This window comes from Colias croceus, chromosome 22, assembly GCF_905220415.1.
Source record: "Colias croceus chromosome 22, ilColCroc2.1".
Classification (NCBI taxonomy): Eukaryota; Metazoa; Arthropoda; class Insecta; order Lepidoptera; family Pieridae; genus Colias; species Colias croceus.
In genome coordinates, this window is record NC_059558.1 from 6,168,124 (window position 1) to 6,183,635 (window position 15,512).

The 15,512-nt window shown below is 32.9% G+C and overlaps 1 protein-coding gene across 1 annotated transcript in view; it reads left to right on the top strand.

The window, feature by feature from the left end:
- Positions 1 to 976: 976 nt before the first annotated feature.
- LOC123701989 (E3 ubiquitin-protein ligase RNF123-like) overlaps positions 977 to 15,512 on the top strand; it is a 36,306-nt gene continuing 21,770 nt past the window's right edge. Inside the window, exons 1-17 of the mRNA XM_045649620.1 lie at positions 977 to 996; positions 1,614 to 1,755; positions 2,386 to 2,497; positions 2,670 to 2,739; positions 3,194 to 3,336; positions 3,934 to 4,127; positions 4,604 to 4,729; positions 5,356 to 5,506; positions 6,924 to 7,055; positions 7,522 to 7,704; positions 8,213 to 8,365; positions 8,836 to 8,945; positions 9,541 to 9,659; positions 12,420 to 12,461; positions 13,048 to 13,151; positions 14,346 to 14,465; positions 14,670 to 14,776. Of these exons, the coding sequence (XP_045505576.1) occupies positions 1,625 to 1,755; positions 2,386 to 2,497; positions 2,670 to 2,739; positions 3,194 to 3,336; positions 3,934 to 4,127; positions 4,604 to 4,729; positions 5,356 to 5,506; positions 6,924 to 7,055; positions 7,522 to 7,704; positions 8,213 to 8,365; positions 8,836 to 8,945; positions 9,541 to 9,659; positions 12,420 to 12,461; positions 13,048 to 13,151; positions 14,346 to 14,465; positions 14,670 to 14,776 (1,997 nt within the window). The 5' untranslated portion in view covers positions 977 to 996; positions 1,614 to 1,624. The remainder of the gene's footprint in view (positions 997 to 1,613; positions 1,756 to 2,385; positions 2,498 to 2,669; positions 2,740 to 3,193; positions 3,337 to 3,933; positions 4,128 to 4,603; positions 4,730 to 5,355; positions 5,507 to 6,923; positions 7,056 to 7,521; positions 7,705 to 8,212; positions 8,366 to 8,835; positions 8,946 to 9,540; positions 9,660 to 12,419; positions 12,462 to 13,047; positions 13,152 to 14,345; positions 14,466 to 14,669; positions 14,777 to 15,512) is intronic.

Below are 15,512 nucleotides of genomic sequence, written 5' to 3' on the forward strand. Positions count from 1 at the left end.
CTATTGTTTATATAGTCAAGAAGGTTCAAACTATTGGAAAACATTTCATTAACACACGATTCAGAAAACACAACATTTAGCCAGACTTCGCTATTGATTCGTCATTCCTCAATCCTCATCCAGATACATTAATATTTATTGCTATTTTTACCACGAGTTCAAAAAGCAGTTCCTACAGAGCAGAACACCCGTGCTCACAAACAACCTACAGAAAACCTACAAAGATTCTCTATAAAAGTATTATAGACATTTCCTGCAAGGTCGAACGTTAATTTATGGAGCCAAAATATCATTGACCGATTTTGTTCCAGCCATTATTTATCCAACGTCAATCCAGAGTGACAATAATTTCGCCTTAACGGATCAAATAAAATAGATTCGAGCTTTTCATGGGCGATTAATACTTGAATGGCCTGTTTTTGTTATTGAATACGACACACAAAAGGGAGGAATAAATACGAAAACAAAATAATACATTTGATTTATGAGCTTTATTAAACGTATATTTAGTTTGCTTACATGTGTTAATCAGAAGTTAAAATAATGTATTTATTAACAGTGCAATTACACCAAACGAACATAGAGCTAGAGCAAAAGCATTCTTTCGTGATCTTTTAGAGTATACGAATACTCGTATTCAGTGGTGTTCAGTATTAGAACATTGCATAGAATCTTTTCGAACGCACTAATAACAACGAAAGAATGCTCTACGCCTGTTTACACTAAAAGAATTTGACCTGTGAATTTGACTTGGAATTTGACATAGTGGGGTTAAAATGAGCCAAGAAATGAGCATTCGCTGGTCTTGGCTGGTATTAACATGATCCAAAAATAATACTGAAACCTTTTTCTGCTAAGGAATACTGACAATAAATGACACACCATCATGACATTATAATGACGGACTTATTTATTTTGATAAGCGCTATTTTGCAAACATTTTGTAATATTGTTTTTTTCTTTAAATTTATATCAATTGGCCGTTATTAGGAAGAGGTAAGTTATATGCAGATAATCATGTATGTAATAGACTAATATAATGTACAAAAATATATACAAGTAAATTCATATAAGGATTAAAAGTATCTCATTTATTCTATAATATAAAAATGAATCCAAAAATGTGTTGGTAAGCGCATAACTTGAGAACGGCTGAACCGATTTCGATAATTCTTTTTTTATTATATTCCTTGAAGTACGAGGATGGTTCTTATGTAGAGAAAACGTAAATATGTACCACGGGCGAAGCCGGGGCGGACCGCTAGTACTAAGTATATCTTTCTCCTTAAAGATTTAACTGATAAAGAAATGAATATAGCCTCAAAAATAATTTATTCTACTCAATTTTAAATTTACTGCGTCTTTGCACGGGTGCGATTAAGCATATTAAATACATTAAGCGTTCCTTCTGAATCACTATTTAATAAATCAGCCCTTCAAAATCCGCTACGTAGTTCTAAAGATCTACGCTTTGATCTAAGCTTACAGAGGCTAAGCTTACATATTTAGAGGGTCAGAAAGCGAAAATCGATTTTATTTTACATTATGAAGCAAAGATATCTGTCTATTACCTAAAAAAATCTGTTTTCTCTGGCACCCATTATTGTTCCCAGACTATTCAGTGATGATGAACGTTCTCCGGTCAATGTTTGGGGTATGCAGCAGTTCAGCCGAGAAGGGGGAAGTCCATGACATGATCAAGAAGATCTTCGGAAGTGAACTTGTCATGAAAGATAATACAGATAGGAATAATCAGTAAGACTGCAGACAAATCTCTTCTATATACTAAGTATCCTTATAGTTATTTTCGATGGTAACGAGTAAAGGCCCATTCAAACTACAGCGGTATCCGCTACCGTTGATAACGGTATCCCGATGGACATGCGATTTAATCTCTTATTTATATATTATAGAGTCTCTAATCGCGTATCTATTCGAGTACGGTATCGAACAGCCGATACCGCTGAAGTTTGAATAAAAGCTAGCGCGCAAGAGCAACTTTTGTCTCCGCAACTATTTAGTCTCTCCCATCAACTCTAGGGCTAGTAAGAAAGTGCGCGCACGTAGCGACGCAACTTCCTATAGAGTTGATGGGAGAGACAAAATAGTTGCGGAGACAAAAGTTGCTCTTGCGCGCTAGCTCTAAGCTTTAAAGATTGAAGCTAATGATTCTGAATACAAATGCTGTATTTAATAAACAATGACTCTACTATCTAAGAATCAACGAGATATTTATTTGACAATGGAATATGGATAGATTATTCGGACTTCGGTAGTAAACTATAAAATTGGAATATAGGATATTTCGTAAAGAAAAAACGTGGCATGAAGCTTATTTCAAATCCTACAGTTTCAAGATAAGATAATATCTGAATTTGGTTTCAGGCGATCGAAATACGTGAGCCACATTCGTGAAAATCTCCCAAAAATGCTGGACGCCAAGATATTAAGCCCTAAGTCGAAATCATTGAAAAAAGTTCCCCAAACAATAGCAGAGGTACTAATTATTATAAAATATCATATTTTTCTTAATAATAGTTTCGTTTTATCTGATTTAAATTACATATATATAATAAATCAGGCCTATAAAGAATAATAACATGTTACTAATAAACAAGTATACACGTTAACTTAAAAAAATAGAATTGATTTCGAAAGAAATTTTTCAGAACGCTGAATCAACTGACGATAGACATGGTCGCATTGGTCCAAAAATAGTCGTGTTTGACGCATCGACAGGTAAGCTAAATTTCAATAATTTATATTACTTATACTTTCTTAAGTAATTACTCAATTATATGATTCGTACTAGACACATTACTTGAGTTTAGTGCCTACTTGATATGAAGCACAAAGTCATCAAATAGTTTAAATTGTTACTTTTTGTTCAATTAACCCGAGCAACAAAAGTATTCATTTAAAATCAGTGTAAGGTTAATTTACATTAATTACTTGCGATCAATCAGACAAGACAGACAGACAAAAAAATAAGGTCTTTAAATATTTAATATGGGTATCAGATATACGGGCTTGCTAAGAATAACTTAAAAAAATATGTGAGTCGTTCTAAACCAATATGCCTGAGTAAGAGACTAAAATAAAAGCTTGTTTTTAAAAAGATTAAACAAAGACGTAGCATATAAATAAATTTCGTAGTAAGTGTGTAGTTAAATCAACTCTTTATTATTTTTAGGAACTGGTAGACTAGTCTTAGTCGGCGATGAAAGGGTCAGCGTTCAGGGCTTGTCCAGTTTTGCGACAATTAAGGCAACAGCGTGCGTCTTCGCTGGCAAATGGATGTATGAAGTTCAGTTGGGGACAAAGGGAATTATGCAAGTGAGAAACTTTGCTAGAACTTATCATTAACTAACTAGCTTACCGCCCGCGGCTTCACCAGCTGTGACTTAAACCTAATAAAATATTATATACTAAAACCTTTCTCTTGAATCACTCTATCTTTAAAAAAACGTATCAAAATCCGTTGCGTAGTTTGAAAGATTTAAGCATACAAAGGGACATAGGGACAGAGAAAGTGGCTTTGTTATAAACTATGTAGTGATGAGATTCCGATAACAATGCAAGGAAATTATTTTACTTCAGGAAACAATTTAGTTACAGTTAAAAGATCTTAAAATAATTTTAAACTACGGCTCATATTAAGCGAATCCTACATCCGTGATCTCTATTATTGCTCAAGATTCAAATTCAAATTCAATTTACAAATGTCTGTCTGTCTCTTCCTTACGCCTTATCCACAGAATACGATGAAAATTAACTTTTGTACATGGATAGCTTGAGACCTGAGAAAGGACATTAGATAGGTTTTATCTCGAAAATCCCATGGGAAAGGGAACTATGCGGGTTTTTCTTTTACTACGCGGCTGAAAGCTAGTTTTATTATAAACGTTTTAAATTCCTATCGTCGTATTGTAGATTGGTTGGTGCACAGCAGCCTGCACGTTTTCCATGGACACAGGAGTAGGTGATACGGCAAATTCGTACGGCTTCGATGGCGGCAGGGTCAGGAAGTGGAATGTAGCCACATCGCCGTATGGGCAAGCGTGGTTGCCTGGTGACGTCATTGCGTCCTGTATAGATATGGATAAAGGGACTTTGGAGTATTTCAGGTAACATTTATGGTGGTTAAAAATTAGGAGGTTGGGATTAGGGGTTTTTATAAAGAGATAAATTTAATTTTATAAATAGGTACCTATTTATTCTTACAGACTTATTTCTTCAGATGTTAACTTACTAAATGATTTGTATTTATTGAAAAAAAAAACTCATTCAAAACAAAATACAAGGATAGAGAGAGAGACAGAGAATTAAGAAATGCTAATTAAAAAGCCTAATCAAATTTTTTGTGTATTTTCTATTATATTTTTGTAATAAATAATTTCTTTACGTGTGTATACAAAATTTAATTTCACTTATTTCATAAATCATAAGTTGGCTTCGCAGGCACCTATATTAGAATAATATTAACTGATTTATTTCCCATACTGAAAAAACGGTTCATACAACTTCCAATATAATAAAAGAAGATTATCAATAGTAATAAAGAATATATCCTCCATAGTTTTATCATATTATTATTATTCAGGAATGGAGTGTCACTAGGCGTCGCCTTTGACAAAGTGACACATGGCTCCGGACTCGCATACTTTCCCGCTGTTTCTCTAGCTATGCAAGAACATTTATATGCCAACTTTGGGCATGTGCCGTTTGTGTAAGTACATAAAATATGTAGTAGGTAAGATAATAATTAGTGTGGTTGTGGCAAACAATCTTAAATTATATCTGTATGTAGTCCATAAGAAAAAAATAAACATCATTACAATTATTTTTGTAAATTATTACTTTGGTAAAAAGTAAATAATTAATTCGATTGTTTAGTCGAGTTCATCAATTTTATCAAATATTACCGTTCAAGCTCATTCGAACTTACACACCCTAAAGCTCGTATTTCTTATGTACATCGAATTCCAAAAAAGCTCATATTTTTAAAGCTTATGTATTTAATTTTAGTGCATTACTGTAATGGTTCAGTACTTTATGGAGTAACGAACATCTTTACAACAAATGCATCCTACTTCCTATCCTATCCTACTAATATTATAAATGCGAAAGTTTGTGAGGATGGATGTGTATGTGTGTGTTTGTTACTCTTTCACGCAAATACTACTGAACCAATTGCAATGAAATTGTAGGTATTGTTGATCAATACATAGGATAGATTTTATCGCGGAAATCTCACAGGAACGGAAACTATGCGGATTTTTTGTAAACGCGGGCAAAGCCGTGAGCGGAATTCTAGTTTATAATATTCGTAAAGCTTATCTGTTTTCCAAACAGATTTCCAATAGACGGCTACGCGCCTCTCCAAGCCGCTCCAACCCGCGACTGTGTTCGAGCATCGCTTCTATTCAAATCTGTGGACGCCATTTTGGATGAATTAACGAGATTATCGGATCTGTCGCCGCCCGTTATTGTGAAGAGTAGCAAGGTATTGAGCGAATATTTTTATCTAGCCTCTGATGGGCTCTCTTCACAATCGGCAGCGTTTGCCCAATACATTGGTGTTTGCCGCTATTACGACAATAATTATGACGTTAGTTACGGCCGATCATAGACATTTAAGCTCTCTACACTATCGTGATTGCCTCTATTTGCCCAACGCTGCCTATTGTGTAGAGGGTCCATGAAATGAGGAACAAAATGCGTGCAGTGTTTTGTTTCGATGCTTACAACTTGATCAGCTTTTGGATATACCTATTTAATAGTAACTAGCGGTCCGCCCCGGCTTCGCCCGTGGTACATATTTACGTTTTCTCTACATAAGAACCATCCTCGTACTTCAAGGAATACAATAAAAAAAAGACGTGTGGCACTCAGGGACTGCCGCGCTAAAGCTATTGCATAGAATGCCCTCAAGCCACACCTCCGAGCCCGTCGGAGAGGGGAGCGTGAGGTTTTATCGTTACGGAATTTTTGGATTCGCTCCCCGCGCTCAAGGCCCGCGATAGAAGCTATGCAATTGCTTAAAAAGAATTATCGAAATCGGTTCAGCCGTTCACACGTGATGCCGTGACAACGCGAAACGGGTTTCATTTTTATATATATATATAGATAGCGAATTCGTAAATCTAAAGTATTTCTAAAACATGGGCAATCTTCATTTGAAAATTCAGGAAGAACTAATTAGAATATCATAGATGAGTTTTAGCAAAACAATAGTTCAAAATTTAGTTTTATTTGAGAAAAAATATCCAAGCTTATACCATGCACAGCTGATAAAAATTATTACTTAAGTTATTACCTTCAAAATAATAATAATGGAAGCTCTCATCTATCAGCAAAATGAAACGTCACCAATATTTCAACGTACAATTTACCGGCAAGTTTAGTATCCATCTTTTGCACCTGGCTTTCGATTGCACTCAATCTTGAGAAACTAAAGTTATAAGTTTGTCTTTAAGATAAGATATATTAGAATTTATTGCTAGCTGTTATCCGCGACTTCGGATGCGTGGTAAAGAAAAAACATGTCAGTAAGTTTTTGACCAAGTTAAAAAATAGCCTCTAATCAGAGACAAAAATCATAAGTACCAAAAGATCGCTTAGTTGCGACGTGAAAAAAAGACAAACAAACACAAGTTTCGTATTTATGATTTAAAATGCTGTCGCGTTTATGAGTAACTAGCTGCGCTCCACGGTACAATCCGCGTGGCTCCGCTCCTGTTGGTCTTAGCGTAATGATAATATATTAATTATAGCCTATAATAGCCTCCCTCGATGAATGGGCTATCTAACATCGAAATAATTTTTCAAATCGGACCAGTAGTTCCTGAGATTAGCGCGTTCAAACAAACAAACTCTTTAGCTTTATAATATTAGTATTGATGTAAATAAATAATTTTTAGGTGAAATCAGAATCATCTAAAATCGAAGTAGCACTTCGTATTCACAGCACAGACTCAGTCTACTCTCCACGCGCCTCTCCACATAATATGCAAGACGCACAGGCGCAGGATATGAAGAAAATGTCTAGAAAAGTAATTATTTAGTAACTACACACAATATTTTGTCCAATTTTATGTAAGAGAAACTTTTCTGGTTCAGTAGCAAGGTTAAATAAAATTAATTTGTGCTTGTGTTCTCTAACTCATCTATTATAATAAACAACGCTTCCGATACTTTACTTATTTCAAAATATGAGTGATTGCAATATAATTATTATTGATGACATTGCATCTAAAGGTGGTGGTAGTTCTACGGACACATAATATCTGTAAATAAGAACATTACATTTAACAAGTCGTCCGATCGATGCGATAAAGCTCTTAAAACTATCTTAAATAAATCGAAATTACATAATTTAATCATAGTATTATTCCTCTTCTCTATTATTTTGTTCTGCGTTCATTTTTAAACTTCATTGTGTTTGTAAAGAGGTAGAAAGCTAAAATAATAAAACCTATATCAATTTGTATTATAATATTTACAAGAGCATCTTTTCAGGCCTTCCTCATGTCTTTAGCTCGTCTGGTCATCATAGAACTTGGTGGAGTTCTCAAACTATCGTATGTGGTGGTGTCAGAATTGCTGCCTAGATTTCGAGTCGCTTTGGGGCTGCCTTCTAAAGGGTTGATAGCGGAACAACACGCTATTGAGTTTTATACGAAAGCAAAGGAACAAAATTTTGTAAGTTTTAATATGAACAAAGTAAACTTATACGAGTTGTAAAATAAACCATAATCGTTAATCCATGACGTGATGGTATTGCAATGATGCGATCTTGAAATTGTATTTTTTTTTTATTGAGAGTAATCTCAACGTTTCTAAAGAATAACTTATGTACTTACAAGTAGTAAAATTGTTAGTAACTTCCATTTATTTTGTTAGTTTGCTACATCTTCGATTAATTATTGAGGGGAAATATGCCTTCAGCACAATTATTATTCTATTAAAGCTTAAACGTTTTCTAGATGTGTGATAATCATGAGACCGAATCTTCTTAATATTATCTATAGTAAAGAAACACACAATTCACTAGTTCCACTTCTAGATTTCTAAATAAAGAAATGCAGTTCAATCAAGAAGTAACAATACAAGTATTACTCTACTTAATATTGCTAGCCTTCTGTCCCATATTCCTTGAAACAGATCAACCAAACATTACTTCAGCTACTTATAATCTGTTGAATTTCAGTCTGGTCTATCGGAAAAGTTCCTTGCCCAGCCACAACCCAGACTGTGTGGTCTGCTCGAATTGTTATGGACATTTCTGGATGAAGCAGCGTTATGTGATATTTTGGAACACTGCGTGGTTCGCGAGTGTTTGATGTTCGATCTTGTTTCGCCGGTGCGTGCGTATTGTGTTAAGTGTAGCCACAGATTACTATAATAGTTACTATGTATAGCTAGCCAGTACAACAAATAACGAAGCTGCACCAGTTTAAAAAAAATAAATAAATTGTATACCTAATTCTTTTAACGTAGAAATTTTTTTTATGAAACACTGACTGTTATGTTTGCTGTAAGTATTTAACGAATATTATCAAACTGCTAAATAGAATATTTTAAAATGCAGTTTATATAATGTAAAGTAAACTGGTACTGTCTGTATAATATTGCGCATATCAACCCATATTAATTTGTTATATTGATTACGAGTAAAAATATTACGTTTTCAATGAAGAAAAGGTACATAATAAATTTTGAATGGGCTTAAGTTATCGAGATTTTCTATATAATATTCCATAATTCCAAAACGGCACAGTACTACAAAATAGCACGTGGCGTTCCCCAATTTATATGTAAATCATATTTCAGGATATGAACTTTAGCAAACAAATTGAAGGTATCTACGTGCTCTGCGGACTAATGCAGCACAGAGAAACGCGGCATCATCTCGTCAAATATGTATTTTTCAATAAAATAACGTTAGTATGCTTCTGGAATACTAATAAGTATCTCTTGTAGGTACTATTTTTTTAATTTATGATCTGAAAGGATTGTATGAAAATGTGTGTGTGTTTTTAAAAGTTTGAAATAAAGTTATAAGTAAATTTTTGTGTTGGATATTTGACTTTTCGAAGATCACAGGCAGGAGCGAAGCTTGAATAAAATGTTGCAATGGAAAAAAACCTTTTAAGAGCAGAGGAAGTTTCTAGTTAAATAATATAATGAATAATACTTAATGGATAAGTTCTTGTACGAAGTCAAATTTGATGAAATTGGGTGTTCTCGTTCTTTTTATAACAAAATATATATTTGTCTTCAACAGTTTTACTAATTTCTCTAAAGATAATACGATACGTCTTTTACTCTACCTTCATTCATATCTTGGCCTAAACTTTACAAATTTACTAACTTTCCGGCCGCGACTTCGCCCACTTCGCCTAAAACCTAATAAATTATATACTAAAACCTTCCTGCGTAGTTTTAAAGATTAAGTATTTAGGGACAGAGAAAGCGACTTTGTTTTATACTATAAAGGGATTACTTTTTTAATCATTAAATCTATATTGCCATTAGATTCGATAACTTCATGAATGTGAAATGCCCTGATGATAGTGTCCTTAAGACGGTCGTACGGAAACCTTGGTGGCAGAGACCAACGCCGGTTCAAGGGGAGACTGATCCTAGGATAGCTGGTTAATATATTTTATTTTAAACTTCTTCAATGACACGAAAATGTTCAATAAAACATAGATTCTGTAATTTTTGAAGTACAACTTCAATGAATTTTTATTTTAGAAACAACTGTCTAAATCGCTTTCAATGTTATGTAATATTATCACAGTTGACAGATATATGTACTACGTACATACAGTTAGGAAACTAAGCCCCCCCCCCCCATGAAATTATGACGTATAGCTATAGGGCTGTTACTTTTTGATATTTAACCGACTTGAAAAATAAAGGAGAAGGTTATCAATTCGGCCTGTATATTTCTGTTTGCTTTTTTTCACAGTTGATTTTGTGGTAATTTGGAGATTAAAACCCGATAAAATACAAAAATGGTGTAGCCTAAATATGAATTTACAAGAAGAAACAATCCGAATTAATACAGCTTGTAAAAGTAAATACGTTTTTATCAGTGCTATATTTCGAAATCTTGTTTTGTTATGGACGCCGAAGGCTATTGTACCTAAATTATTTATAATGCTTGATATTTGTATTATACATATATTCAATAATTATTTTAAACCAGAATTTACAATACTTGTATGTAGGTATACCTAATAAATTATTTTTAAAACGATAAATTAAATTAAATTAAAAAACACAAAATATGCAAAAATAAATTAAAATTATTATTATACGAGCATAGAACCTCTACCTTTTTGTTTTAGGAAGAAAAAGAAAATAGTTTGACAGGCTTAGTGCTTGACAAAGTGGAGACGCCACGTATCGATAAAAATACAATAATTATAATATCTATCTTTTTCTTCCCTAATATTTACGTAATTATGCACATAACTTTAAACAAGATTTTTTTAAGGTTTCCTTTTTTTATATTTTCGTGCTCTTCTAGATTGCGTAAAAAAAGATGCGACCTTTAAACAGACTGGACTCCTAATAAGGTAAAAGCACCTAATACGGAGGTATTTCGCAACATTTGAAAGTAAGTATCAAAAATAAGCATTTCTAAGTCTTTCTAAAGGTGCCAAACCACTTTATCGTTAAAAGTGGAACTTAAATTTTGTATTGCTGTTGAGTCTATGTTTATTTTCATGATATTTCTTATTTTAAAAAAATATTTAAATAGTCATGTCGATTTTCCCTAATACGGAGGTATGATTTTGGTCAGAGCCTAATATTGCGGTAGGCGCCTCCTAATACGGAGGGTCAGATATTATATACATTGAAGTTCCGTACAAATAATATTTGTTAAATAATAGGAATGTGTTAGTAAAGTAAATTGTAAGTTTTTTATTCATTAACCATTGGTTTGATTACGTTGATTCACTTTTACTGTGTTTCATTTATGCTTTTAGTTTTATCGGAAAAAAAACACGCATATCAAATAAGAATCCACAAAAAAGACACAAAACTTCTTATTTATTTACGCAACCCTAAATCTGATAATTTTAAGTTCTATGAAATAGGGCCGTAATAGGAGATCATATATAACCTAATACAGAGTTACCTGGAAATATCTACCACCGTAATAGGAAAACTACTCGTGTTTTTAATAATCCTAATTCTGACCCATCAAAAATTCGATAAACAAGAGAATGTAAATGCTTAATCAAATGCTAACAGTTTTTTGGCTCAGATGTGTAAAACTCAAATCAACAGTTATACAAAATAAATGATTTGTGATACATTAAACTACACCTTCCTATTTTTACCCCTTCTAAGAAACAAACATTTTGTACTCAACCATTTTCATATTTAACTGGATTTCTAATTAAGAAAACATACCGCAGAATATGGTTTCTAATTTATCAGATTAATAATTATTCCAACTAATCTTGGAATTAATTCAATAAGTAAATAAAATGAAAGTTATAAACAATTAAACATGCCCAGTATTTTTCCTATTTCGGAGTTATGCCACCGTATTAGGATTAATCTATAAAATTTGTATCGTATTACGGCGGTATTTTATTTCTTATTTTTTGGGTAGAAAATGACTTACAAATATGAAACAAGCTATTTAAATAGTGAGTGTAATAGTAGGAAAATGCAATAAACAATACATATACAAACTTGAACGGTTTTTTAATACGAAAAACTTAGTTTATAAATATTAGTGTACTTACTTTTGTTGTTTCGCGTTTGTATGGAAACACCTCTCATGTCGATGCCGTTACACAGATTGATTGATCTTGTTGTGTTGTCTATGTGCTATACTTGCAAACGTTAGTTAAGTCATGGAGTAATAAATTTGGAATAAATAGCTTACGTTTTGGTGTACTTAAAATTTATAAAACAGGAATAAAACTCGAAAATAGAAATACCACCGTATTAGGAAGCGATTTTGACTACCGCCGTATTAGGAGCCTTTACCTTAGTGACTATTTGTAGCTATCATTTTGGTAGAAAATATGTCAACTTAATTTAAAACTCATGCTGCCATATCTATAGAAATTAAAAAATAGTCTCTTAACTTGTAGTCAGATACGGTATTTACAAATAAATTTATTGAAAGGGCTACAAACTGAAACAATCGATATTTATTTAATGTGAATTGACATCACTTTAAACTTTTTTCCATACTATATTCAAAATCTATGGATGTGTCACCCGCTAGGTACTATCGATCCCCCTCAATACCCTCGAAAACACGCTTGATGGGGGGGAGCCATTTCGAACATTTTGTATGAAGTTTCCTTACTGTATGTATCTATATATTGTGATATTATTTAGGTGCCTAATAATGGTTGCGTATTTATGATTCGCAGAAATGACAGAAAAGGGTATGATTGGAGGCACGAGTATGTCTGGTAATTTCCTCATAATATTAAAGAGTTCAGTAGTTCTAAATTTAAAACTTATATAAAAAAATGTACTAATTCAGAGAGCCTATTACAGTATTAAGGAATATATGGACGATAAAAACCCATGGAGGGTTGTCGCGTAAAAACCACAGGACAGTTCTTTGGCATATTATGATTATAATGTACATATAATGTATTTTTTTTATATATATATAAGAGGAGGCAACAGAGCAGACGCGTCACCTGATGTTAAGTGCACTGCGTCGCCCATAGGTTTTTGTAAAATTAAATTGTAAAACTGACATGATTAAAAAAAGCAACTATGGAGTTTCTTGCCGATTCTTCTCCGTAGATCTGCTTTCCGAATCGGTGGTAAATGTTAAAATATGTAATGACGTTTCAAAAGTGCTTCTAAATGAAGTCTAATTGAATAAATAAATGTTTGAGTTTGAGTTTGAGTTTCATATAATATATTCCATGTAATAATATTGAATACATCGTGTATCTATAAACCTATAAAAGCGTAGATTAATGTGAAATAATATTATTTTGTGTAATAAGAGACTGTCTTCACTTTTCCTAATACTTTTAGATAAATTTAAGAAACAAACAAAGGATGATTCTCAACTAGAGGCCCAATATAGAGAAGATTGTGATAAAATAACTCAAGCAATTGCTCCTTTGGAACGTATTCAGGTACAAACTTACATAATATTATGACGAGTTAAACTTATTTAGACAAGAAAGCTTTACAATACAAAATGCTATTTTTCTTCTTGTTATACTTTAGGCATTCCACATTATAAAAATATTCAATGTTGAACCGAGGTCTCGTACTATGGTCATACATTTCTGAATACACGAATTCATCTCACTATAAATTTATTTTTAGGTTTTATTTCTAATCTAAACCAAAATCAAACGGATCAGTAGAACCTATAGGAAGGATACTGTTCTCTTAGTGTATTTTTTTATATTCATTGTGCATGCTGTGTTTACTAATTTAAGAAATTACTCCATGAACTAATTTGATAAGATTTTTTATGTACACTGAGTGTTGAATATGTGTTAATTTCAAGTTATAAACCAATTAAAAAAAAATTAACCAATATAAAAAAGGCTCCACATACTTCTGCTTATGTAAATTAGTAGATAGATTTAAATATAACAATACATAGCTAATGTAATCAGTGGATACTGTGACATGTAACAGTAATATATCTAAATTCACGTGTATTTCTCGAGAGCTGCTCTCGTGGAATGTCAGTTTCACGCGTGAGCTGCGAAATTATTGTCACGCATAATAAAACTTTAATTTTGTAAATTGAACCGCTGGGAGATAAAACGTGACGTTCCATGTATAATGTAGGGTTTAAATGGAATGTGGAAGGAAAAGGAATGTTTAAATAATTAGAATAAAGTCTAGATACGATTTTTCGCCTCTGCAAATGTTCATGGGCGGTAGCACTTACCATCAGGCAAGGACTATGACTGCTTTTTTTGAGCACGTCTGTCAGTACCAAGACATAAAAAATATGATGACAACGGATGACATAAAATTTAGATGGTACTTAGTTATTATCAAATACTCTGTAATAGAAAAAAAATACATTAAAAAAATAGAGCTTTCAAAGTTTTAAAGATTGTAGGGTTAAAATTTCGCGTCATGAAAGATGAACCAGACGAATTGATTTTGTTTTCTTTTTTTTAATTTTTGTTAATATGATTACAAAATAAATAATGTTTCAATGAATGAAACACATAATTTATAGTATAGGTAAATAACTACTATAGCTACTGCGTTTTGTTAAGGTTTTTGCTTATACTAAGTACTATTTTGTGATCTTATAAGACCTGGTAAGAAGATAGTAAGTATATTTTTTTCTACAGCTAGAATTTCTGTTAATGCTTCTGGACAACACCGATGGCACGAACATGGTCCCATCTACCAGAAAGATCTTTTTGGAAAAGTTTAGAAGATACATCATGGATAATTGCATATTGGATATGGTATTACTTTTATGCAATAAACTTATTCAAACTTATTCACTCTTGCTTTAATACCAAAAATATTCTGAAAGCGCTAACTTCGTCGTTTTTCCTTGTACGAATTTTATAACATCAAAATTAACCTATTTTCATACAAATAAAGAAATTAGCCGAATGGATTACTAGAATTACTGAATAAAAAGTGTCCAGGAACATTTATTTCAGCGTTTGTTCAACGTGTCCCGGAATTCGCCCGCCATTTCGTGGTGTTGCCACGCTCGACTGCTCACAGCGGTGTTACAGTTGTGGCATGAAAACCCGCTTGGAAACTCGTATGTATTCTATTACATTATCTTGTACACAGTTTACAGTAAATGTATATTTTACTGTAAACAAGTAGTCACAATCGTGTATAAGAATGACTTAAAAACTGTCAAAGCAGTGTAACATTCATTCAAATTGACACCTTATTTCATAACTGTAATGGTCAAAGTCTATTGAATATTATTGTAATTCATAAGTAAACTCTACCTAATAGACGCGTGGGCGGAGTTTTACTTCGGATAATTTTGAGTGTGATTGTGAGGTAGTTTATCTAATTGCAAAAGTCAAGTTAACACAATTTTAAAATTTATATAAAAAAACTAGCTGCTCCGCGCGGTTTTACCCCCGTGGCTCCACTCCTGTTGGTCTTAGCGTGATGATATATTATAGCCTATAGCCTTCCTCGATAAATGGGCTAACACCGCGACCGAAAGAATTCTTCAAATCGGACCAGTTCCTGAAATTAGCGCGTTCAAACAAACAAACAAACAAACTCAATTAAGCTTTATAATATTAATTAAAGTATAGATTATATTTTATTCTACAATATTTCTATTTGTACATTGTACTCACTGTTACGCCGTTAGTACACCGACGCATTCGCGAGCGGCAGCGAAACAACGAAAAATCTGTCAGTAGTATGGCAGGTTTTCGCATAATATGATATGTCTCACTCTAGCACATAGATAGATGAAATAGTTGCGTCCTTGTCAGTATTGTTTCGCAAGGAACTGCGAAATGGCC